This window comes from Amblyomma maculatum, chromosome 6 (assembly GCF_055883805.1).
Source record: "Amblyomma maculatum isolate TAMU_Amacu chromosome 6, ASM5588380v1, whole genome shotgun sequence".
In the NCBI taxonomy this organism is placed as follows: domain Eukaryota; kingdom Metazoa; phylum Arthropoda; class Arachnida; order Ixodida; family Ixodidae; genus Amblyomma; species Amblyomma maculatum.
Window position 1 is genome coordinate 110,374,891 of NC_139349.1, and position 25,781 is coordinate 110,400,671.

At 46.0% G+C, this 25,781-nt stretch overlaps 1 protein-coding gene across 1 annotated transcript in view; it reads left to right on the forward strand.

Annotated features, from left to right (window-relative positions):
- Positions 1-25,781, forward strand: part of LOC146186572 (cell adhesion molecule Dscam1-like) — a 283,106-nt gene that overhangs the window by 183,882 nt on the left and 73,443 nt on the right. The window contains exons 11-12 of the mRNA XM_084608063.1: positions 11,963-12,247; positions 17,939-18,058. Of these exons, the coding sequence (XP_084464189.1) occupies positions 11,963-12,247; positions 17,939-18,058 (405 nt within the window). The remainder of the gene's footprint in view (positions 1-11,962; positions 12,248-17,938; positions 18,059-25,781) is intronic.

Genomic DNA, 25,781 nt, shown 5'->3' on the forward strand with positions numbered 1-25,781 from the left:
ACTGCCTCTATGCGTTGCCTGCAAAATATTGCTATAAATATTCCGGCCCTGCTTCTCACGGAGGCTGAGTCGCTTACTAGGAATGCTTCAAACTCTGCATCCCGTTATTGAATTCAACGATATCTCTCACGATAGTGCTTTCAATTGTACTGTTGCTCAGAACGTTCTTTTTTTGCCACTTAGATTCCGATATCGGACTGCACTAGTCAAGCTGTCTTCCTTTTCGCCACGTAAATAACCAATTACAGGCAGAAAAAGGGACTACATAGCTGACGTTCAATATCTTATTCTAGTAAGCGAATCAAAGGCCCTTACTCGAAGCTAATTAAATTACTGCGTCCTACACCAGCCTATCCGCAAGCTCACTAGCCGTTATGAAGAAGTAGAACACAGCTTCTAAACTGAGGCAAAAAAAAAAAAGTTTTCACGTAGGAGTGTAGCGTTCCTGCTTTGAACACGGCCCTTGCGCGCTCCCAGATTACGAGAAGCCCAGAAGCTAGCTAGAGGCGGTTGAGAGCAGGGAAGGGGGAGAGGACCGTGTCGCAATACTAGCAGCGACGCTAATAAACTTGATTTGCCGCGCCCTTTCTATTGAGAAAGAAGGGGAAAGAAAAAGCGAAGAAGGGAAAAAGAGAAACTCAAAATGAAACCGGGGGCTAACAAGAACGGCCGATGAGGCAGAGGCACTGAGACTTGAAGAAGACGTCGGTGTGTGGAGACACATTACGGCATTTACATTTACTTCGACCCGCGCAGCTTATGTAACGGGGCGGGCAGGCCTGCGCGGCAAAATGAAGTAACACTGTCCCCAAATGAAGAGGCCCCGGTGCCGCGTTTCCGCCTCTTCGTTTACCCTTGTTTGCATTCCAGCGTTTATTAGATTTTTTTTCTCTCGTTTCCTTTATGTTTTGTATCTTTGTTTGGCGCAGAGTCGTGCAGGGCTAAAGCGGGAGGAGTTCGGTCGTCGCCTTCTTTGCACGTTACGAGCGCGGCACTCGTGGAGTGTGGTCGGTGCGAGAGTGCCAAGCCAGTCGGAAGTTTCTCTTGTTACTTCCGCTGGCAGCATGAACCCCTGGGGTCTCCGAGATTAAGGCTCCCCCTATATAAACTGCGAATTCGCCCCCTGCCTTAATTGGAGCCTCCCTTTGGAAATCAATACGACCGGAAGAGGCGCGAGCTGGATAGCTAAGGAAAAGGCCCCCCCTCGAAGAGAAGAAGGCAAAGTAAACACTCTTACTCACATCGAGATAAAAAGTGAAATCAAAAGAAAGATAGACCGAGAGATAAAAATAAACCTGGCGCACGGGGGAAGCACGGCGCCGTCTCGTTTCAGAAGCACCTATACGTGACCCGCATCCGATCAGCGAGGAGTGCGAGGCAAAACTGAACACACAAGAGTTTCGCTTTCACCTCGAGATCGTGGAGAGAAGAGAATTGGGGAAAGGGAGCCGAATGAGATGCCAGACAGAGGAGGGCGAGATAGGGAGGAAGGAAGGTGGGGTATCTTCGAAGGGGCGCATAGTACCGTCCCATAGTTAAGGCGGACCATGCAGGCCGCGCGCATGGAGATGGCTGCGAGGATCGTATATTTGCCCCGACATCGAACTGTGTGCGTGGTAGGCGCTTCGCTATTTCGCTCACCTCTCTATGCCGCTCATTTCTGGGCCGAAGGTGCATTTTCGTGTTGCAGGATGAGAAAACGGTGCACGCCTTTGCCAGATATATCGACCGAGTTGTACGCGCGTCAGCATAAACTGTGCCGTCGTACCTTTAGTTTATCTATACGATTCCGAGGCGCAGTTCCGCGAAAAGAAACACAATAGCAGGGGAAGAACTGAAAGAGAATAAAAATGCCTTTTTTTTTTTTTTTGTTTGTTTGGTGACACTTGCGCCCTCGGCTCTCAGCACGCCTGGTCAGAGCGTAGGAGAATGCGATTTTTTTTTCACCAACTTTGTGTTTTAATATAGAGTCGACCGCCATAAACTCATAGCAGGCATTCAGATCCCAGTGTAATTGTGGGAAAATATACATTCGAACAGTTTTATTGTGGAACCAGGTCCAGAACTTTTGATAGTAAGAAGAATACAGTCGGTGCCCATAACAACAGAACCATATTTGGGTTGACAGCAAGCGAAGCAAGTAATGATAATCAGGTTCTTATCGGTTCTTTCCTTTTGAGAAAGAGCTATTGCAATGATCGAAACTAAAGAAAAATGCTGTGCAAGCAGTGCAGAGAGACAAAAATGTATATCTTGATTAAGAGCAGACATAGTCGGACGAAAATTATCGCGACGAAGAAATGGTTATGAAGAATTTTCTATTATAATTCCAGTTCACGTTCACAAGATTTTCGGCAGAGACTTGTGATGATAAATGAGATTAGAATAAAAGAACTCCACATTTAAAACTTCCACTTTTTCTCGAGAATATTTCTAAATGTTTCGTTCGCCAGTTTATATTCTTCCTGTGAGTTAACCAAACGTGCCTCAAATACATTGCTCAGGCCGACAGATCTTGAATACTCTCCCTATGCAAAAAACGTGTGCGTATTCAGCCATATAAAGCTCGCATAATCCATTCTTTGAGTGTCCGTATGTTTGTAATGTATAGTTCGTTCATTACATGAAGGGCTTGGCGACGCTCACATGAGGGCGCTCTAGGCGTCTGCGGTGTCCGCTTGTCTGATGCGTTACTCATCTTTAACTGCTAGTCGCAGCTGCTTTAGGGAAATATCGACCAACATACCGAATGCTCTCGTGTGTTCTCGGAGATAATTACTTAACTCTAGAAGCAAATCGTTTCCACGTATAGTATTATCAAAGCTCGGTTTCTCCTACCGGCAGGGTTCTAGCGTTAGATATATGTGCCATTATTTTGTCTGGCTTACGGATCCTCGTGAGACAAAGTAACGGTGTCATTCGCTGAGTGTGATCGTGTTTCCTCAAAGCATGCTAAGCATGCTAACCACGCTACACTGGCTTGCCTATGCCTGCTTTCTAAGCACTACGTCGTTTGCATAACAGACAGTTTCATGCTTGCAGTTTCACATCGTATATTGGTGGCAAAACATGGTTGGAATTCTCAGCACGTGCATGTTCGGTGTCGTTGTAGACGGTTAATATCCATATCATCTTGCAGTTGTCTATATGGAGCAAATGAAAGGTGTGAGTGCAGGATACACCGAGAGCTCTCTGTTGTCAGGCTCTGGATTCGTACAGAAATAGTTTTCAAAGTTTAATCATGCGTTTTCCTTTCTTTCTCGAAATTAAATTAGAGAGAAGCAAGAAATAATCAAACTTTTCATCCCATTTCAAGGCCAGTGGTTCAAAGTGCAATGCAGCAGGGCCGCACAGAAGAAAAAAAAAACAAAAATATGCGCGCATAGCACTTAGTGCTGCATATATTGCCTGAGGGCACTACGGACAATAGGTACCGCTGAAAACGCGACGCTCACGTGTGCACTCATTTTCTCTCTTTCCACTTTCACTCCCATCTTCCTCCCTTCTCTTATGGCGCGGTTGAGATGTCCACAGAAATTAAGTGAGACAGTTACCGCGCCTTTTCCTTCCTATAAATCAATCAATCATTGTCGGTACCGCGCTGTCGCAACAGCCATGCAAAATTGGCTAGCCCAACAAGTCTTCATTCAAGCGGGGGGATTAGCATATTCCTACTCTCTCCGTCCCCCCTTTACGAAGGAACGAAGAGCAAGATACGCTATAGCTTCTAAAAGGGGCAACCTTTTGAGCTAGCGGCTCATTTTGTAGGGAGCAAGATTTTCTTTTTTTTTTTTCACGAATGAGTGATGCTGAGGCCAGTCAGATAGTCTCAGGGCTACCAAAAGTAAAACGATGTACTTCTGCGCTTTTTCACGTCACTGCGTCTAAGAGAGATGTTTTTTATTACTTGCAGACGGGCGCAAGCTTCCCTTCCACCACCGGCAGAAGGTGTTCCCCAACGGCACCCTTCTGGTGCTGGCCACCACCGTCCAGGACGCCGGCCAGTACACTTGCGTGGCGTCCAACGAGGAAGGCCAGAAAGCCAGCGCCAGCCTACACGTCGCCGTCAAAGGTACGCGCTGGGGAACGCGAACGGGTTTGGAGACCGTTCGGCTGGCAGACGTTCAGCCTCAAAAGTATATGCACAGTCTTTGTCCGCCACTTCGTCACCCAGCCACTGGATGCGCAGCCGACAAAAGCGGTGATCGATACCCGTTCAGCAACCCTGGTAGCACTCTCAGTACTGAGATGTTTCACACTATAGAACGTAAATAATACGGCTTCATTTGCTCAATACAGCTTCGGATAGGAACAGGTCCACTAGGCCAGGCAACCTTTTTTTTTTTTTTTTTCAAACATGCACGAACCTCCCTGTGACTATAAAATGTGATGGGGAGAAAGTAGGATTCAGCGAAGTGTGAGTGACGTCATGAATACAGGTAAGTGCGTGGACCTGTGGTTTAACTTTCATACACCTCAGACAGCGTCAAGCCCATGGTGCTGTCTGTAGTTTCCTAAACTCCTGATTTAGATGACACGCTTCGGAAGTGGGCTTAGATTGTGTATCTATAGCGACTCAGAGAATCCTGCGTAAAGCACGTCATATGATGCAAGTTTGAACAGCGTATAAACAGTAAAAAAAAAAAAAAAAAAAAAAAAAACTGTAAATATCGGTTTTTCAACATAGATCATCCTCCTAGAACTCAACAATTGATTGAAACGTTTCATCCGATGCGCACCAAAAAACAATATATTCGCTTGGGCTTCATATTTAACAAAGCATCTTGACATCAAACACAAAGGTAGCAATGTATCGAACCAGTAGCAAATATAACCGATAGGCGATGGTTCAATGGACGTATTCTTCTCTACCTTGCGCATTCAGGTGTGTACACTATTGGGATACGGTGATTGCGTAAAGTCGGCATATCCTCGAAACATCGAAAGTATATTCTACTAAGTAGCCGGCGAAACAGGTGTACAATTTTCATCAGCCATTCAAGATCACGTCCGGATCTCGGTCGAACAAGATTCAGTAAGGAATATTTTAACCGGTAGGCCAAACGAAGGGTTCGAGCTTTTCTCAAGATGCTTTTTTTTTTTTTTTGCTAAGGCCTTATTGAAATTTAATATCTCTAAGACCGATAGGAGACTGGTCCCTACACTCATCCTAATCTTCAGTTTTAACGCCCGCGCACGCTTCAGCATGCGTCCACGCAGGCAGACCATCCGAAGAGGTGTCGACGAAAGCGTTCCCGCTTTTATGCTAAGCCTTCCATCCACTTCACGTGCGAAAGCACGTACATGGGACAAGTATACGCTGAGTTTGTATGTCCTCTTTCTACAGCCACATAACCCACCTTCTAAAAAAGAAGAAAAAAAACTGCGTCAAAGTGGTGACAGATGACATCGAAGCGTAAAGAGTAAAAATAATGTCCTGATCACATCCTTCTGACGGCGCCAGCAAGCGCAACTCATACACGCGTTTGCAAATTTGACCACTTTGCGACAGGTGGAATCATAAAATGCAGACAACACGCCTTCGAGGTAACGGATATTTATGATATTTTCCCAACAGTGTATGCTGCGTGGGAAACATTTTTTACAACGTTTTGCTTGTAATAATGCACTCACAAACAAACCGGCCAGGAAAGTTCTTCGTAAAAAGGTAGTAAGCTCGCTCAAATCTCGCTTTTTTATCACACGCCCACCCATCGATACAACATGATTTCTGTCCCTACGAGGCCAAATATAGAGGCGTATAGCATTCGCTTCTTACCTTTGGGGTAGCCCGGGTTAGAATTCCGTTGCCATGGGGATCCCGGCGGCGTAATAAAATGTTCACAAGCGCCGAGCGGTGAGTTACTCGGCTTTGGTGTTGAAGTGAGCCTTTTGGGAAAGGCACCATCGGATATCTTGACCAAGTCGTTACTATACACCGGACTCCGTGTCTCGGATACGGGAGCAACAGCCTAATGCGCAGTAAGAAGTTCTCGTATCATTCTGACTTATGCGCTAAGCAATGAGAGGAAGTAAATTTACTGCCATTTGCGAGCTAGCCTTGTGCATGGAGTTGTACACCCTTTGTCAAAAGTTTAGAGCCCAGGGGGTCTACTTTTGAGCCATACTGTGTGGCTCGTAATGCATTCCAAGGTTGCCAAGCTTGCTGAAGACAAGAAAATTTTTCGTCCCACCCTCTCCAATTGCTAGGATTTCCACGATTGTTAAAGAAGTCATAATATACGGCTTCAACGCAAACCCTCTGGGCTCAAAACTCTTGACAAAGCCTGCACATACCATGTGTGATGCCTGCGAACAGTGCATGGTAAGTTCAAATATCAGTGAATCGCAATAGCCTGTTCAATACAAAGATGTACGATTCAGTACACTTTGAAGCATTCGCGTCACTCCACATTACTTCCAGTGACATACCATGCGCTGTCTGAGCAGGAAGAGCAAACTGTCTTGCTGCCTGTGTCACATATGAATATATGTGGTAAATGCAGCTATAATTCTCATTGGAGGCTACTTGTTTCGATAGTAACACTCTTTAAGATTCAGACAGTGATATTTTTACAACAACTATTCATAGCCCTCTGCCGTGTGCAGGGTTGCGTTCATAGCATTGACTCCAGCTCTTTCCAGTTAACACAAAAAACTTGCCCACTAACATATCTTCTGCTGCTGGTCTTTACTTTAAAAGCTGACTTATCTGCGGGCTCTCGCAAAATTAATTTTGATTATGGCGTTCCATTCCTGCAACCTAACACTCAAAACGTTCTGAAATTGTCTATTGTGTTGAATATCAAACTAAACTTTAACACAAGAACGTAAGAATTTTTGTAGGCATACAGAAGTTCCAACTTGCAGCCTTAGTAATATTTATCTGGAATATGTGTTATCAAATAAGTACCTAGGTGCTAGCACTAGCCTTTTTTAAAGATTGGGTGATGACCCAAGAGTGGAAAAAAAAAAAAAAAAGCTTCAACCATGCATGGTTTCCTATCTGTAAAGTTTTTCCGTCTTCTTTACTAAGCTCATTGAAAACATTGATTTATAAATGCTCCTGGTATCGAAATATGGGATAGGCAGAACGTGTCTGGAGATTCGCCGTAAAATCGCCCATTACTTACCAAGAGCCAGTCCATTAACGGGTCAATATTTTCATCGCGTCTATTTTCTTAGGGCATAGTTTAACAAGAATAATTCTTAAGAACGGTTACTAACAACGCCACCTTAAATATCATCACTGATGGATCGCTGAGAAAACGTTTCCATTAGATGAGGTCAGTTGGAATCCGGTTTCCCTAGATACGCTTGAAATCTCACATAACACTGCATTTCGTAAAGCTCTAGCATTCTTTCATTGCGAGTGCAAGAGTGGAACTCAGCGAATATGCACGCCGACGATGTGTGAGCGACAGAAAAATTGAATACTGGGCGAGGGACTTCGACCCTACACAGGCGCGCCGCCCACCACAAGCCCACCTACATCTACCCTTCACGACGAGGGTGGAAGTTAGAGGCCCACGCAGAGACGGCGAAATTGGTTTCAAAGGCGCAGTGGAACAGCCAGCCACCCTTCATAAGTACCACCCACCAGCCACATCAGCCCACTAGCTAAGGAGCTGCCTACCCACCCACACCATTCCCGCCCACCTCTTCCCTCCAGAAAATTCTGCAACATTTTTGAAGCCTCCCACAACGTGAAGTAAAAACATTCATTCGACTTACAGCGTCAAAGTAATCCTGGACCGTAAATTTAACTGATGTCGCAGTTTTCTCTTAAAAGTCCTTATGATCATCCTGTTAATGGTTTTTTTTTACTCCTCTTAAATGTGCATTACAATCCATTTTCCCAGTGTGTCCCAGTGTCCAGTTCAAATTTCTATATCTTGTATTTAGTGAGAAAATATTGCATTATATCTGCTAGAAGCCTTACTCCTGACAACCTTCTTCAGTACCTTGTTCTTTGTAATGAATTCCTATCACATCGACCATCATTGTCACCTGAGCCGTTTTAACCACGTAGTTCGTATTCCTAAAGTGTGCGGCGTCTCTTCAATAGGCTGGCCCACACTTTCCTATCCGTCGACAACAGGCAGGAACCAAACAGACCACACCAGCATCAAAGGCACTGGAGAGCTTGCTCCTCACTACATACAACTGTCAATACGCCCGGCACTTGTTACAATAGCGCCCGGACTCCCGGCGTGCTCTTTTGACACACGACCGACCGGGGCCAAAAGCAGCGCGCAGCGGGTCGCCGTCGTCCTCACCATTGTTCGGCTCCCGGGCTAGAAACACACACAATGGTGTCGCATTTAGTAACTTGCGCTTCCTCCGATTGTTGGCGAGCGCGCCGCTTATCTCTGAGGCCTAATATCTCGCCTCGGGGTTAGAATTAGGTTCAAAAGATCACACAACGATTCCGAAAGCGCCGCGGAAACGGGGCTCGCTCCTGATTCTCCGCCGCTGTGCAAACAGCCCGCGTGAAATGAGTTCCTTCACTGAGCCCGCGCACGCGCGCAGCACGAGCGGGTCTGTCTGTTTACGCTGGCTAGTGGTGGTTTATTTATATCCATTTTTTAAGACGGGGGAGGAGGTGGGGTCGCGCTGTCGCAGCGTTTCCCCGGAGCTGAGGGAATAATCGATGGCCGCCCTTGCCCTCTGTGCCCGCTGGCCGAAAGAGATGGCCACACGCGACACGCTTGTCTGATTCGAGACACTCACCGCGCGAAACAAGGTGACGCTCGTTGTGCGTGAAATGGCGTCACTCTGCGACGTGTGACCCCAACACTACTTCTCCGCCTTCTCCGCCGCGTCTCTGGAAAGGCTGGTGAGTCGGGGCTCCGAAATAAAGTAAAAATAGTGTGGTATGGAACAATAACAAAAGCAGCAGGGAAGTTTTGTCTCGGGATAGGTAATGTAAGCCAAGTCATCTTTCTTTCTCCGGCAGGAACGGTTGCACCTTGGGAAATAAAGGTCGCGGCCTCGCACTTTGAAATTGACTCTATAGCACTTGTTGGGAAACGTCGAGAAACCGCATGGTAGGCTTTATGTAAGTGGTCGACGCTGTCACGATGGCATTGTCCTTTCGTACTGATATTTGCGTGGCTAAGTGCCGTGAGTCGTACCACAGGGTTGTTGCTTGATCGGTGGTGTTTTTCCGGTCGCTTAAGGTATGCTTTTATCGGCTGTCATCACGGCAGTAACGGCTCGGCATAAACAACCGTCAGTCCCGTACGGCGAGGAGGCTGGCGACAAAATGAAGATCGACAGTGCAAAGTTGAAAGCCGTCAGCAAGGAGTTTGCGCAGCGCATCAAGCAAATGTATCTGAAAACAAAATGTGACGTGATGAAGATTTTGGGTTTCCTTTTTCACGGGGAAGATCAAAAGGTAGGGCAAACTCATGTTTTAAATCGATTGTTTTCCGGGGCCTTCCAATGTGAATAATGTGGCACTTATCCCTATATTTCATTGCGTGGCTTACTCTCACAGTAGTGAAAATTAGAAAGCTGCGATGTCGGGTACGAAAAGCTCCGAGGCGGCTGTTCAACTTCACTCCCTTCCACCGGTGCTGAAAAGTGGCTAGGATAGCTACCTATATAGTGACAACACTGTGGCTGTCCTATTGTGGTGGTCCTCCGATGTCGCAACATAAGGACGCTGCATGTGAATGTGACGTAACGACCCCTGCACAGCGCGATATTGCAACGTAACTCAGATACATCATTTAAATTTCTTTATAATTCATAAGATAAAAAAGGCTGCCATCATCACTGCATTAAAACACTTGGAAAACTGAGACTGGGGAGGACACAATCAAACTTGTTACGACGGGTACGTGCTTTTGAGCGAAGCTGCAGCGGATGCGCACGTGTAGTTATCTAGGCACTTCACATCTGCGCTTCCGCAACATGTCTCGAGCTGTCTTAAACTGCAAGCATAGCCTTGGTTAATCACTTGTTGACATTTCTTCAGTGTCAAGTTCAACTGATGTCAAAATAAATGACACATTTTTTGGGGGAGATAGGAAGACTAAGGACATATATTCTCTAAAAGAAAGCTCTTTACTGCTAACCTGTTCTTGAATCTAAATAAAACAGTTTATTTAAGACGTGCATCGCTACGGCCGAATCACTGCAGCATGGACGTCCCCTGGTCACTCATCTCTTAGTGGATCATTCTGCGAGCACTGCTTTTGGCATCACATCTGTACGCTGAACTGTTTGCCTGCGAGTAGTACGGACACGCCTGGCGTCTATTTGACTGTGATTGCACAATCCTCAAAAAGAGATTTCCCTGCCGACTATCTAGATTTTTTTATAACCACGCAATGTCTTCGGAACCATCACAGTGGCTGCGTTCTAATGGTGATCCCAAGGTCGCTCACTCGAATTCCGGCAGCAAAGACCTCGTTTACACGGGTGCCAAATATGGAATGCTCATGTGCAGTGTGATGTCACTGCGTGTTTTTAATAGAACGCAGGCTGTTCAAATTAATCCTGAGCGCTCTACAAGGCCATTTCTTCCTCTCTGCCTTCTTTGATGTCTTCATCTATCCCTCCCCTCGCGGGATTGTCCAGGTGTTCACACTGGGCGCCAAAACTACTACACCTTGCTTTTTTTCAGTGAGGAGGAGGTATAACGCTAATAAACAAAAAGGAGTAGGTCTATCTTATGGGTGGAAAAAATTGCATTTGCATTTTAACGCGATAAGATTAAAGGTACCATTCAGCAGAAAACCAAGCGTTCGAGTAACTAGGATCTCCTGTTTGGCCAATTGTGGTTGTGACACAGTCGTGATGTTGCATGTAATGTGATCGTTTGAAAAATATATTATCACGTAATGGAATTGAGCCTCTGACCCCTGGGTTGGGAGCTCAGCAGGCGAGCCCTAAAACGTGGAAGACTTTTTTTAACATGGTATTTAATACACTGAGACAGGGCTGTAGCTGCAGCAGCTGTTTACAAAGTCATTAGTGAGCGATAAAAAAAATATCACAATGCAGAAAATTTCAAAGCAATAATCGCTGGAAGTGTGTTCGGTCATTGAGATAAATGGAGGCCGTGCAGGGCGCTCCGCTTATTGCAGTAGAGCAACGCCTGGTTCTTCAGTGCCGCTAATCAGTGACACAAATTAATGCCTCTCTCTAACACCGTTGAGTGACCATCGATCTTAAATTAAAACTTAAGTGTCCTCCTTTATATAAATATTTTTTGCAGTGCTCCGGTGTGCTGTGCGATATCAGTGCACGCAAACACAGTCCATGCAGGTAGTCGAAATTACTTCAGAGCGTTCCCCCAGTCGAAAAAAACTACAGAACTGTGTCAAAAATACGACAAAATATCCTGTAGTTCTGTCGTAACCATCAGATTTTTCTTTAGTTCTGCAGTACTTTTCTGTAGTTCTGTAGATTTTTTGTAGTATATTTCTGTTGTCTGCAGTTCTGTACCACTTTTCTGTTATAACTACAAAAATTCCTGATGTTACTACAGAACGTTCTGTTGTCACAACAGGTTTCCCGTCAAAAACCGCACAGAAATTCTGTCGTAACATCAGAAAACTTTCAGTAGTTTTTTCCGACTGCCACCCCGCCGGGGTGGCGCAGTGGTTACGGCGCTCGACTACTGTTCCCAAGGACGCGGGATCGAATCCCGGCCTCGGCGGCCGCATTTCGACGGAGGCGAAAAGCAAGGCGTCCGTGTGCTGTGCGATGTCAGTGCGCGTTAAAGAACCCCAGGTGGTCGAACTTTCCGGAGTCCTCCACTACGGCGTCTCTCATAGCCTTAGTTGCTTTAGGACGTTAAACCGCACAAACCAAACCAAACCTTTTTTCCGACTGCCATTTTCCTCCTATCTTTGTGCGGCGCGGGCCGGGTACCCGCCTTAAGGGAGGCCCTTAATATACAGCCTTTCATCTCACGCAATAACGGTTTTTGTTATTTGCTGCGCAGTGCCACCGCTGATCGAGCGCTTCGCCTTCGACGAGAACCTGCACGAGGGCATGCGGACGCGCGTGTACTGCAACATCGCCCGGGGTGACCCGCCGGTGAGCATCACCTGGCTACGCGACGGGCGGCCCCTGAAGTCAGGCCCGGACATCGAGGTGCGCGTGCTGGACGCCTTTTCGGTGGCCCTGGCCATCGAGAGCCTCAGCCCGAGACACGACGGCAGCTACACCTGCCTCGCCTCCAACGCCGCCGCCACCGTCAACTACACGGCACCGCTCAGGGTGCATGGTGAGTGGTAGTCTTGCTGCTGACTCCCGCTGCCTAGCCTGCTGTCTTGGTTTCTGCCAAATGTTCGTAATGGCAAAGCCTGTAAGCTTATCTGAAAAAAAAAGAAAAAAAAAACCTGTTGTGTGCCCTTAAAGACTGTCAACCTGTCGGTATAACTGCTGCACTCTTGCGTGTATATCCATATAACGGTTACGTCCAGCTGTCTAGTGACAATTTTGACGAGAAGTACCTTACAGCCGCGTGTATTTACACATTTCATGCAATTTACTTCACTTGCTGCGCGGTCATTGATTGCCTGATGTGGTTAATCGTAACTAGCTCGTTTGGCTACGCTAGGAATGCATACGTACCGCCTTTGTTAGAAGTTTAGTGCCCAGGAGGTCTGCTTCTGAACCACACCATGTGGCTCGTAGCCAATTAGTGTTTAAAATTTTCTAAATTAAGAAAAATTTGCTCCTGATATCTTTAGTGGGTAGGACTCTTATGAGTGCTAAAAATGGCTCACTGTACGGCTCAGTAGGAAACCCCCTTGGCTGAAATGCTTTGAGAAAAATTGTAGGTTCGCAAGCAGCCAAGTAGCAGAAAGAAAAGAATGCTTACGTTCTGAAATGTAGAAGCCCTGCAAACTGTTAGGAGAGTTATAGTGGTAATTTCAGTGGATGCTTTTGTTACTGTATTGCTAGGCTATAAATTGCTAGATTTTCATTCAGATATTTATTTATCATGTACTTTTAACGCCCGATCCGCAGAGTTTCTTTGCATAGCACAGAGAGAGATAACTGAGAGCCCGGCCAATTCTTGCGGTCTTCGTCTTTTCTGTGAGAAGAATAACATTACATCGTTTGTTAAAACTTAGCTTTTGGCAACTTGGTGGCGACCACTATAAAATATGTTGCGCTGAGTAGGACGAAAAGTATGATAACCATTAGTACAAACAGACACAGGTGCGAACTATATATCTAAATGAATGGACAGAGTCTTACTGGGGGTCAGGCGCTAAGTTCATGCAGCTAACTATATGCCTATGACGAAATTAGAACAGCGTTCCAACTTGCTTGCATGCGTGACACGACGTTTGCGCAACGTTAGAGTTCGGCCACCGGCGCTGCGCCAGGGAAGGGCAACGCATCCTCTCTGAAGTTTCATAAAAGCTGCGAGACCCCATTCCAAGCCATTCAATGTAAGCGCACACTCGGCAGAAAAGACTCGTCGTAAACGCGTAATCATTTCTCCCTTTTCTCTCTCTCTCTCTCTCTCTCTCTCTCTCTCTCTCTCTCTCTCTCTCTCTCTCTCTCTCTCTCTCTCTCTCTCTCTCTCTCTCTCTCTCTCCCTGGAGCGTGCGCGTTCTTATCGCATCTCTCAAACGAGCACTCAATTCGGCACACAGTTCGCGAGAAAGCGCTCTCTGACGCACAACGCGGCTTCTCATCAAGTGCCGCGTGCGTTCCATTTCATCAGCCTCTTCATCCTCCTTTGCCTCGCTAGCGGCCTCACAAACCGGGCATCGCGATGCTCAGACCCTTCCAACACCGCGGGCCGGAAGGGAGCACCGTAATTGCCTGCTTGCGACACTCGCGACGCTCGTCCTTGGCTTGTGACGAACGGCGACGACACGGCAGTCAAAGAAGCCGACGCTCTTCCTCCGAGATCGGGGAAAGGACAATTACAATCAGGACCGCCGCCTAGCTGGTCGCGGAGCTATCGAGTGGCCGTATTAGGCGCGCCGCTGCTGCTACCATCGCCCTTGGTCCTCAGGATTCCTCAGCTGCTCGGAGGAGGCGTATGCCGCCGACTCATCGGTAAGGGCAAGTGGGCGGTGGCCGGTGCTTCGCGAAGGGCGTTAATTGCGAATAGATTAACCCAAAAACAGCCACCAGCGCCACCGGGTGGCGGTGCCGAAGCCGTGCTCGATGAAGCTGACGGCGGCGCGCCACGCCCGGCCGCGCCGAAGGCTTCATTAAAACATAATCGCCATCGCGTCGCCGCCATTGCATCCGGCAGAGCGCCAGTCAATTAGGGAGACATTGGCGTCGGTCCATTAGTTGACATTCTGCTTAACGAGCCTGACTAGGGAGCAGGTGGACGCCGGAAACAAGGATGCTGGGGAAGAGGGCCGCGCGGACGTTGTAGCGGTAGCTTCCTCCTACTTTGCCCCTTGATATCTTTCCCCCGCTCTCCTCGCTTTTTCCTTGCAGTGAGGTTGACGCGCCATAACGACCAGAGGCGGCGTGTCCTTCATATTCGCGTACGCTCGGATGACTTTTCCGAAATCACGGCTCTTCACCCCCACCCGTCCTCTTTCTTGCTGCGTCGGGGGACGGCGGTGGTTCATCGTGGCTCACGTCATGTCCTTCAGCGTATGGGCAAAGCCCTTGACTGCAGGACCGGAATTTTTCGGCGTTGTGCGTGGACCCTTCTGCTGACGCCTTGGTTTTGAGAGACTGAGGCTTGTTGAAAGAGTTACGATGCTCGTTAATGATCGGCCAGGTGGTGGCTGATGAGCAGTTGTTAAAGGCTACATCGAGGACATTATCGCTACATTAATTAAAAAGGTGTTCCGCACAGCGTGGTCTAGTTCATTGCTCGGAAATTTTGTATTGTATTACTTTTTCTTTTTTGCTAAAGTTGCCGCTGTTTGTTTCCTACGATTTATCTAACACCTCTCCCCTCTATAATGTTCCGGTGATTGAGGGTATGGAAAAGAAATAAGTCTGCGTAAAAATAAAAATTAAATGGAGTCGTAAAGAGCGGTGCCAGGTCGCATGCGCCCATCCATGATCCATAGTAAAAGTGAATAATACACAACTTGACGCCGGTTCCTCGCGCGATAATAGAATCTATTGCTCTTTTTTATTTTTTTGTTTTAGACGCCGCTGTTCCTTATGACTGCCTGTGGTGCCTCCAGTACGTATATTATAAGGCGTTCTAAACTTAACTTTTTGTTTCAGAAATAGTACATATATCGAACAATTTTCTTTATTAACGTTACAAAAATAGTTATTAGAAAACCGCTGATGCTCGGAAAAGGCGGCACTTTTTGCTTGCCACATATACCGCTGAGATAACACAGACTTTTAAGACCGGGGCGCATGGGCGGCGCAAGGAAAAAAAAAATAAAGGAGGTCAGAACAATGTGGTTCCCGACAATGATGTATATGTAAGGTAATCAATTCGCATTACAGTCACGGCGAAATATCTGCTGGCCTGTCGTTTTTTCTTTCCTAAAGAAATTGCGCAGCGTGTAGACCAACTCTAGCCTGCTTCATCTGCACTCGAGGCGAGATTCTTATCATTATAACACACTGCTCTGCAGCGCTATTCGGGCCCACTGAGCGTTTTTTCTTCTTTTTCTTTTTTGCTTCTGGTTGCGCTTGTTCTTCTCTTCTTTAAGCTCCACTTGGAATGAAGACATTTCTTTCTCGCCCGGGAGTGCTAACTTGAAAGCAAGCACACCGAGAAAGACTTGCGAGCGTTGGGAAACTTGGAAGTGAACTTTGCCACAAAAAGTGCAAACGCTGAGTTGTCAGACTTTTGCGCAAGGTTGGCGGAGACCAAGGGCCAGGAAATAAGGCCCTTGCGTGTGTGTGTGTACGTGTATGTGTGTGTGTACGTCGGCAGAAAGGAAAAACATGGTCCCGGCCACCGCTCCTTATTTTTATTATCTCCCGATTGCGTTTGTCTCGCTGGCCTCGCAATGAGTTCGTCGGGTTCCTGTCTATTGTCGACAGGGCGTACTTACACCGCTTTCATTTGATTTGTGAACGCTGGTCAACATTTAGTTTTCTTTATTAGAAATAGCTTCCTGTCGAGATTTCAAGCTTTCAAGGGAAAGGGGGAACAGAGCAGCCGTTTATTTTTTCGCCTCTCTGAGCTGTCCTTTCTATTTGCACGACGAGTGCTTTCGTGAGTGTGTATCTGTTAGGCTGAGGTTGCGTGTATATAGCGAGCGAAAAAATAATAGAACGAGAAAAATAAGAAAGAAATGCGGCCATCTGTACTTGCTACGCTTGCCTCGGCGCGCCCTCTGTCAACAACTTTTTGTTCTCATCTTGGTCAGAGAATCTTCAATTGCTACTTTATTCGCCCCATCCCGTATCTATCCTTATTTTTTCTTGTATCACACTTACCTCTCTGCAGCCAGCAGTTTCTGGAAGACACATAGCCCCGGGCCAATAACGCTCGTAATTTTAAGACAAACTGAATCCTCCGCGTTCCCGAGGAAACTGCTTCCCTTTGTGCAGCCAGAATTCGCAATCTGCTGTGAAAGAATGGAGACGAGGGCGGGAAAGAATTCTGTTTCCTTTAGCTATAGACGTGCTCTTCGCTTTTGGACATTCCATGTGGTGTCTTTTTTCTTCGAAACGCGTGATGCGGCCAAATAGTGAGCTGAGAATAAATAAGACATTCTTTTCTTGTTCTTGCCTGCTGTCGTACGCCTTAGCGGCACTTGTGTGTTTATTTACAAAGTATTACTGGTAACCCATTTTATGTTTGTCCAAAAATACCTGGCGTGCACACCGGTCGTATTTCTTCTCACGCATCACTGACATAGTTTTCCCGCTGGAAGGCTTGTGATCTGAGCATAATATATTTTTCGATGCTGTTGCTTTCGTTGTAATGGGTTTGCCTGATCAAAATATAATTCAGTATCTAACAGAATATTCAGAGAAACTGAGCGGAAGATCTAACATCGCCGATACAAGCGCCTCTGCTTCCTCGCTCTTTATATTTCATGTAAAAGTCATGTGTGGTAGGTCTTCACCCGTGCAGTCTGTACTGTCACGGAGTAATTGAATAGAATTTCTAAGCGATTAGAAACAGTCAAGATTTGTAGCAGTTATATCGGATAGCGCCCGTCAATGTTTCTGCAAGGCCGACAGCAGTGACCACATTAGATCATTGCTTAGGGATTAGGTTAGGCAGGAACCTGCTGTAGGCTAGACCTAGCGAAAATGCAAGCCTAGCGTGCACCACGAAGAGTGGCAACGAAGTCCGCATACCATTAGCATTCCGGCAAAAACAAGAATAGTCGCTTGAAATAAAAGCACTAAATACAGGGTTGTTTTGTTTCCGTGAACAAACGTCAGTTCTTTTGTGTTTTTGTGTTATTTTCGTTATTAGCTCCTAATTAATGAAGAGGCCTGTCACCTGTTCATATTATGACATTTATACTGCCGCGATTGAGCTTACCTTTGATGTATGCGTTATTATAAAGGCGTAATTAATCATTGTGGCGAGCATTATAAGTTAAAAACCGCATAAAGTTTGTGAGTTGAAGTTGAAGTTGAAGGTTTATTTTTGCATCAAAAAACAAGTATACAATAATATACAGCCTTCTTTTTTTCGCTTTTACGTGAAAGGGATAGGAAATCACTAATTCTTCTCTGAAAGACGTGCAGCATTATCCAAGGTATGCTGCAGCGTTCTTTAATTATGTGCGATCTTTTGTTAAGGCTTTTTTTTTTTTTTTTTTTTGAAAACAGACAGGGTAATAGTTCTGTTGCCCTGTAGTGCTCAGGCAGCGGCCAAACGATATACAGAGGTATATATAGGCCTTGACTACTTCCGTGATAACCACTGAGCGAATTAATGTCACGCAGGGTGTGATGCACCTCGCTGGAATGCGTTTATGAGAGCCCGAAGCTTTTGCGTCTCGCTTAAGGTAGGAATGGCATTGTTTGGTGTATGCAGTACCCCCGCACTGGATCAAAGAGCCGACAGACACGTCAGCCGTGGAAGGTCACAGCGCCAGCATGGACTGCGTCGCAGATGGTCACCCCACACCCAGGGTCACTTGGCAGAGAGGAATCGGTGAGTTAACCCATGCGACCTTCATTCTGTCTGGTACCCGTGATGTGTTTCAGTGTGCCTACCGCGCATCGTACTAAGAAAATTTATGCCGCAACCCACATGCGCGTACTGATTACGTCGACAGGAGCATAACCAACCTTCCAACCAAATGTGCGGCTCAGACTCATTCAGGTGAAGAATATCTTTCGAAATACGACATTAGTATAGGGATCCTTCTACACATTCCAGAATTAAAAGCGATGATGTGCTTTATTTTTATTTTTAGTGATGCAAGTGTGGCTTGGAAAAAGGCACCATTAAAAAGTGTTTCTTTATTTTGCACTGTATGGGGGGTCGAGTACCTTTTCTTTGATCATTTTTGTGCAAATATTTGTGCCGAGAAAGTGCCATGGCGTGTCAGGGGAGGGCTTGCAGCCATTTAAAGAAATGTCGTTGGGTACTCGATGGTACTGGGGAGCCAACAGATAGATAGATAGATGGATTTATTGAAAGGAAAGGCATAGAGGTTGGCCGGAAGGATTGAAATCTGGCCTGCTACTCTGCACTGGAGAAGGGGAAGGGGAGAAGAAAGAGGATCATGTTGGGTGACGATGTGGGAGAAGGCATATGAAATATATATATACAGGCACGGCAGCTTGCTTTACAAGCGCGAATCAAGTCCGGAGGCGCACATCTCGCAGGTAAGGTAGTCTCCAAGTTGTCTTCGTTACTACACACTGTGGGATGAAATACGCAGATTTGCGGGGCTGATGTTAGGACTGAAGCGGGAAATTTGATTCTGCGCACGAAAGTTGCCCGTTTGCACAGCGCGTATAGTAGGCCCTTGGCTACAGGCGATGCCTTTGCACTGCGGCCTCCGATCACTTGCGCAGAGTGGTCAGTGGTTTGAAATAGGAAATGAAGGGATGGGCACCGTGAGAATCACGCGGTAAAATATTGTGTTTATAAAATATGCAGCAAATAGGGCAGGCTCCTAGAAATAAAACTTGAGTGTACGCTAAGAGAAGAAAAAAAAAGAACAGATAAATTTTGTTCGCTAGGTAAAGTAACTTTAGTCAATGTATGGACCTACAAATATCTACCTGTGTTGTATTAAAATTATGTTTTTTCCGGCCGAGGAAATCAGGATTATTCGTTCTACCTCTGAAATATTTCACTCGTGACAGCCTTTGACTAGACAATGTCATAGTAGTGCCGTGCTATACAGCATTATATGTGTAGTAGCGCGCCTCTGCTATATCATTATGGTCACTCTTTTTCTGATAAAACCGTGTTTTACCCGATCCTTGCAACCCCAAAAGACTTCTTCACACGTCGGATTAAACCACATTTCTGTCAACATTCTGCCTTGTGGTGATTGGGGTTTTCCAGCATAGAAAGCTCAGTAAGAAACCGCGCACGAAAAGCAGGGAACATATTGCGGTTAGTACAAAGTGGTTGTCTTAGTAAAGTCAAAAGTTTAAATTCATTAATAGCTTACTGCCTCGGACTGATTTGGAAAACAATTAAGTTCGAAAAATACATCTCGAGAGCCTAAGTCATATGCACAGACCAGACTTCATAGTGGCATTATCTGCATCAATCGCTACGCGCGCGTCGACATCCTGGCAAGATGCCTTTGTGCATTTAAAGTGGTCGCGTAGACCTTGAATCAATGTTTCTATAATGTTTCTATAAGGATAACCGCTCTTACAAGGACTCTGGAATGCTGACTAGGGATTGGTCATTTGAGTGGAAAAATAATTGTAATAGACGAGAAAAAAAAAAAACCTGGTTTTATACACAAACTTGTCAGCTCCAGGATTCTGAGACGTTTATATAATTCTGAGGCAACATTCGATGCGTTCATGAACAATTCCCGTTGAGAATAAATGCCTGTGCTTCATTTCTGGAAATATGTAGGGTACAGAACCTGGGCAATGTGTCGTGCTGTAGCTAGGTAGGAGAATGTCCCAGGATGTGGCGGTACTGTTATCACGCGTAAACGAAACATGGAGAGAAAAGACAGTACGGGAGGAGGAAGCGTAATAACGGGGTGTATAGTTAGACGCCAGTCATCGCGTCGCTTTTCCGCGGCATTTATCGTTCGGTAATGAGGAAACGTTCTCAGATGGCTGGAGGCGTCTTGAGCAGCTCGTCTTTAGCAGGTCGCTGGTCACCCGTCTGGTTTGCAAGAAATTGTCGCCGTTCGGCATCGTCAAGTTCGGGATTGTGCTCGAGTTCCTTTTAAGGGGTATACGCGCATGCTTCGCTGTTGGCATTCGCGTCATTCTGTTGTATACTCCAGCTTTGTCCTGTTATCAGGAGGGAGAAGGAGCGGGCGACTAGCAGCCCGTATGGTGGTTTAAAAAGGACTCCTCTTGTGCTCTGGCCGCCCCTCGCGCTATCTTCTTCAACCCATTCGCAATACTCGTGGCTCGTTCCTACAACTACGTTCGATATATGTGTGGCATGACTGGTCAAGTGACGGTATCAGCAACGCTCGACGCGCCCGGCTTCCGGGAACGATTCAAGAAGAGCTGGTTGGCTATTGTAGTATTAAGCGAAAGCCTTTGTAGGCTCATGGGTAATATCTCTCCTCAGCGAGATATGTCCGCGATATCCCGCGAGATGTGCCAGCGAGACGTCGCAATAGCTTCTGATGTCAACGTAATTTATTCGGTAAGGACGTCGCGATAGGTTCTGACGACGAAGCCGAAGAAAAGGAAGCAATTAAGTTATAACGAGTACACAAACACGCAAGATAGAGGAAGAAGAGATGAGGTAGACAGAAGAGGAAGAAGAGAAGGAGGATGTGTTTTCGCCATTAAGCTGTTAAGCGAAGCTGAGTGCAGTCCTGTAAGTTTCTGCTCACTGGGGCTCTCGCATGCACGCACATCCAGTAAAGAACAAGATTTAGTGCAAGCCTTCATCGCATGCTCCCAATAACTCGAAGAGGACATGATTTCACTGTTGTCAGGAATTTAGAGGTCAAGGACTGGCTGTTGTCAGTAATTTAAGCCACCGCAGGTCTTTCTCCTGCTCATGCACATAAATGTATGTAGATTATGCCGGGACTTACGCTAAAGGGAAGTGGGGCATGTGCGCCTCTGCGTGGTATGCTCACGGAGTCCGGCGATATGCGCCACTGCACCATATGTGAGGATAGAGGGCTCTATTATTTCACGAGGCAGCAGCTCGAGATTAAATAGCGCTGAGTTGACGATCACACTCAACCCAGGAGATGCGACGAGAAAGAAGGGGTATTGGTAATGAAAAGGCGGAAACGCATTTTTTTCTTCTTTTTTTACGTGCGAGAAGAAACTCACGACTGACAACTGCTCTCACAGTGAATCGCTACCCGCACTGCTCACAGTGCCGCGACTGAGGTGATAGTTTTTAGAAAGGGAATCACTCGGCTCATACCGATTATGGCGTAGATGGGCATATCGCCGCAGATGACGTGTCACATTGAGATGGATTGCGGCTACATCGGACGCCGCGAAATGCTGTGGTGGCACGAACTGCAAATTAACAGGCGCTGTTTTTTTTTTATTCATTCACAGTATGATAATGTCTAGCACCCGATCAGTATTACCCGGTTATACAAGGCATCTATGGCAATTATGCAGAGGTGAGATATCAAGTACCTTTTTGGTACATGCGACTAACCTTTGTTAGCGCGAACAGCATTCCTGGCAATCACTTACTTTCCGCTGGAACGTTGTATTTCTTCAATATTTACTTCTTTTATTAATGATAATTGGTAAGCGTTTATTTGCCACAAACTCGTGGTGAGAATATATTAGAAAGTGCACAGCAACATGAGAAACGGTAAAAGACACGACCCCCCCCCCCCCCCTTCCCCACCCACAAAATAATTAAAGTGGCTTTACACTGAATGCAGAAGCGCACCAGATCGCCGCTATTCGCGAGCTGTGATATTTTATACGTTCAGCACGGCAGCGACGACAAGTACGCAAGCACCGTAGGGCGCATTGATTTTTCTGAAGATGTGCGTGGTGGCGAACATTTAATCTCTCATTCTTTGTTTTGAACCCGAGACATTTTCGGAACAGTCGCTGCAAAAAAAAAAAAAAAAAAAAAAAAAGGCCCTATATGAGGTGTCCTCTTTTTCTGCGATTATCTACGTACAATATCCCACCTTTTTAAACGTTTACTCTTCGCTAAAAATAGTTACCCCAATATATCGTAACCAATCAGCTAAATAAACAGCTTTCACCTTCTTTCTAGTCGATAGACTAAAAGTGATAGCTCCGCCACCTTCCGCCCGCTCCCCTTCTCCGTCCCCGGGTAACCCGCTTCCGGGAACATGACTGACACCTAGAAAAGATGGCACCAGATGTCGTTTCCTTACTTAACAGCATCAGGGCACAGCAGTGCCCATTCTCATCGGTGAGAGGGCACAAATAATCGGTAATATTATTGTTGCCCTTCTACTGCCAAAACTACTACTAGTTCCTCGGCTACTAACACTAACAGTGGTAACGAACTTGGCAGCATCTACTTCACAAAACCTGGTTGTGTAAGACGATAAACGATAAAATTTTCAAATGAAAAGCTCTCGTAAATGCATGACCTTTCAATAACTTGCTTGAAGCACCTTGTGCCTAACAATTCGTGGTGATAACAATGGCATTATAATACCAGTCAGCAGAGAACAACCACGGTGTCAGTGTAAAGCTGCGACTAATCACGATTGTCCTCAAGTGAGACGCCCTCAAGTTTCCGAGGATTACGAAGCATCCGTTAAGTTTGATTCACGGCTTGAATCAATTCGTTCACTAATTGTTCACACCACTGAGAAACCTAACGGGGTACTCGCGCGACTCTTCGTTGGTAAGCAGACGTCCATATATGACAAAATAACTATAGCGCCAGCCGTTTCTTCTCAGAAAAGTGTCGCACTATACACACCCCGCATCTAAACGGGCTCGTATGCCTAACTATTGCAGGGCACCGAGCGCTGTTCGCAAACACTGTCCCAGCGAAAAAGGAGTCGCATCCCTGGCAAGAACTGCACAGCAGCATGTGACAACTCTCATTTCTTCCTTTCAACGCGAAACACTGCGTCTCCGCATTTTCCATTCCACTCTCAACATGATATTGAGCCGGTATCCAGTGTGTCAGAACCAGACCATCTCACCCAACAGCATGCAAGGTTTTTTCTCTTCTTTTGTTGTTGTTTTTCGCCTATGCCACAGAGGCATACAAATCAATACGCTGCTCGCGCGCTTCATTTCACGCCATGCACACCTAATGCGCTGCGAAGAAAGGCGGGCGATGAGGGATTTCGATTTCTTCAAGCCAGGGACTTCGCTGGGTATAATGAGACCCCCCGCGTGACGCAAGGCGCCGCTTAATACTCCATTTGAACATCATTATTTGTAGTGGTTATAATATAAATAAAACTGGTATTAGTACAAGTACTGGATGTGCTTTTTCTAGCGAGAAATAAACCACTTTCCAATTATATTACTCTGTGTATAGCCAACTGTTGTTACACGTGCATCACAAGCATCCGAACATCAGCATTCGAACTTCTTGCAGTAAGCCAGCCGTATTGAATGAAGGGGACATTGCTGACGACCCCTTGCACATGACGACATGGCTGTCGAGCCTTGAAGTCGTTAATAACACAGCTCAGTGGCGTTCCCACTGGACAGTGTTGAACCGAAGAGAGCTTAGACACGCATCTACTTATCATTTTCTTGTATTGTCAAAAGGAAGACGTATAAGCTTTGTTCACGCAGTGAAAATGATGTGTGACTTATTATCTTGCAACGATATGACTCGGTGTCAGCAGACTCTCTCATTAGGCCAAAGTCCCGGTTTCGATTCCAGACTTAATGACTTCGTTTCAACGGCAATAAGGTGCAAAAAGCACGCGAAGAGAGGTTTACATTCCCGTAAACGAGCTCCAGGTTCTCTGAATAAAGTTGAAGCACTCCGCAAACGCGCACGTGTCGCCGACACTCGCGTTTGCACGTAAATATTCATCAGCCAAGAAAATATTGCTGCCTAGCGAATGGAACTTCCCAAGCCAAGCAGGAAAACCTAAGATAGTTTCATTCCAAGAGAGAAGAGTCAGTTTCTGGATATGTTATTTTTGGCAGAAAAAAAAAAAAAAAGGTGGTAAGAGATAGGACAGACATGAATAGTGTCTCCTAGTTAAGAAAACTTGCCTGCCCTGTGATACCATAGCCCAAATTGCAAAAAATTGTTGTACCCTCCCGCCAAAAGAAATGTCGTTATTAAAGTCTTGCTTTTTGTTTTGTTATTATACTTCAACTCGTAGTCACTCATTCTCATTTCCTGTCATACCCCGGAGGAGACACAGTGAATAAATTACTTTGTGTTAAAACAGGGATAACAGGAGGGAAATTAGAATAAATGTTGGTCTAAATTTCGGAACAGATTTTTCGTGTGTTTTCCTAAATTCTAAAATAATAAGTTTCACTGTATAATATATAATGGCATCACATTCATTTCAAATTAGGAGGCGATTATTCGAATTTTAGTAATACGAACAGCCACATTCACAACAGAAGAATAATAATCAACAACGTTGTACGACATCACAAGAATACAGAGAAGATCAGTCCATCTGAGTAGCTTCATATATAAAAAATTCAAAAAGTACTTTTTGTCGGCGGTGAAAACTTTTGTATAGATATTTTTAACAGTCACCCCAAAGTCATCCACCAGCATAAATTTACAACTTTCCGCATGTTTCCCTAAAATAGGCTAACTGCTCTCTACGAACCTGGTTAGCTTATTTGTAAGCGATACAGGGCCTGGAACAGAATCACATTAAATTTCGATATGTGATGATTCATTCCTCATTCCGTGTTTCTGCAAGCCTCCTGAACATTTTTGGGGTCATGAGGTCAGCGGAAAAATGTCAACCAACATGATCAGCAACGCATAAGCATGTTGCACACTGCCGTAGACACTGTCGAAATTCATGCTACCGGTATATTCCTACTCTACCACATACAATTGGATCCCAGTAGCACCACTAGACCTCTCACTATTTATAGGTGTAAAAACAACAGTTCTCGTATGCCTCGACAGATACACAGCGTGACGATGTAAAATGTGCCACACCCAACGCCCGAATGTAACCCTGGTGTCTCGATTACTCTCGAAACATGTTGTTATCACGACATATAAAAACTCGCTTTTTACCGATTTCTAAGCGAGCATGGTTAAGATCGTGTTTGTTTCGTAGCGAAAGCTACTCGAGACTAGCAGAAGCGCATTTCGTGGTGCCCAGCCAGAGCCACAACTGCGCATGTGCCGTTACCATGACAGCCGGTTGCGCCGAGACGCGCCGGTCTCTTCGCGGCACCCATGAGTGACGTCACGCTCCGTTATGCTCACCATAGTCTTCAACGTGATCATCACGCATAATCATCGTGATCGCGATGATAACGCTTTTATTCTCAGCTGATCACAATCAGGATCACGTTTATATTCTTAGCTTATATGCTCAGCTGAGCGGTTGGCATGCGAAAATATAAACCCCGACGCGTGCACTCGCTAGATAGACGCGCAATGAATGAAGAGGCAGACGGCGAGCGCACGTACTGTGAACGGCATCAGCGGAAGCTGCACGAAGAAGCGTGGACGGATCCACAAGTCATTGCGTGGAGCGAGACCTCCCAACAACGTGCGAATGAAGCAAGGAAGGCTAAGCGAGCGTCGGGGACGCCTGAGT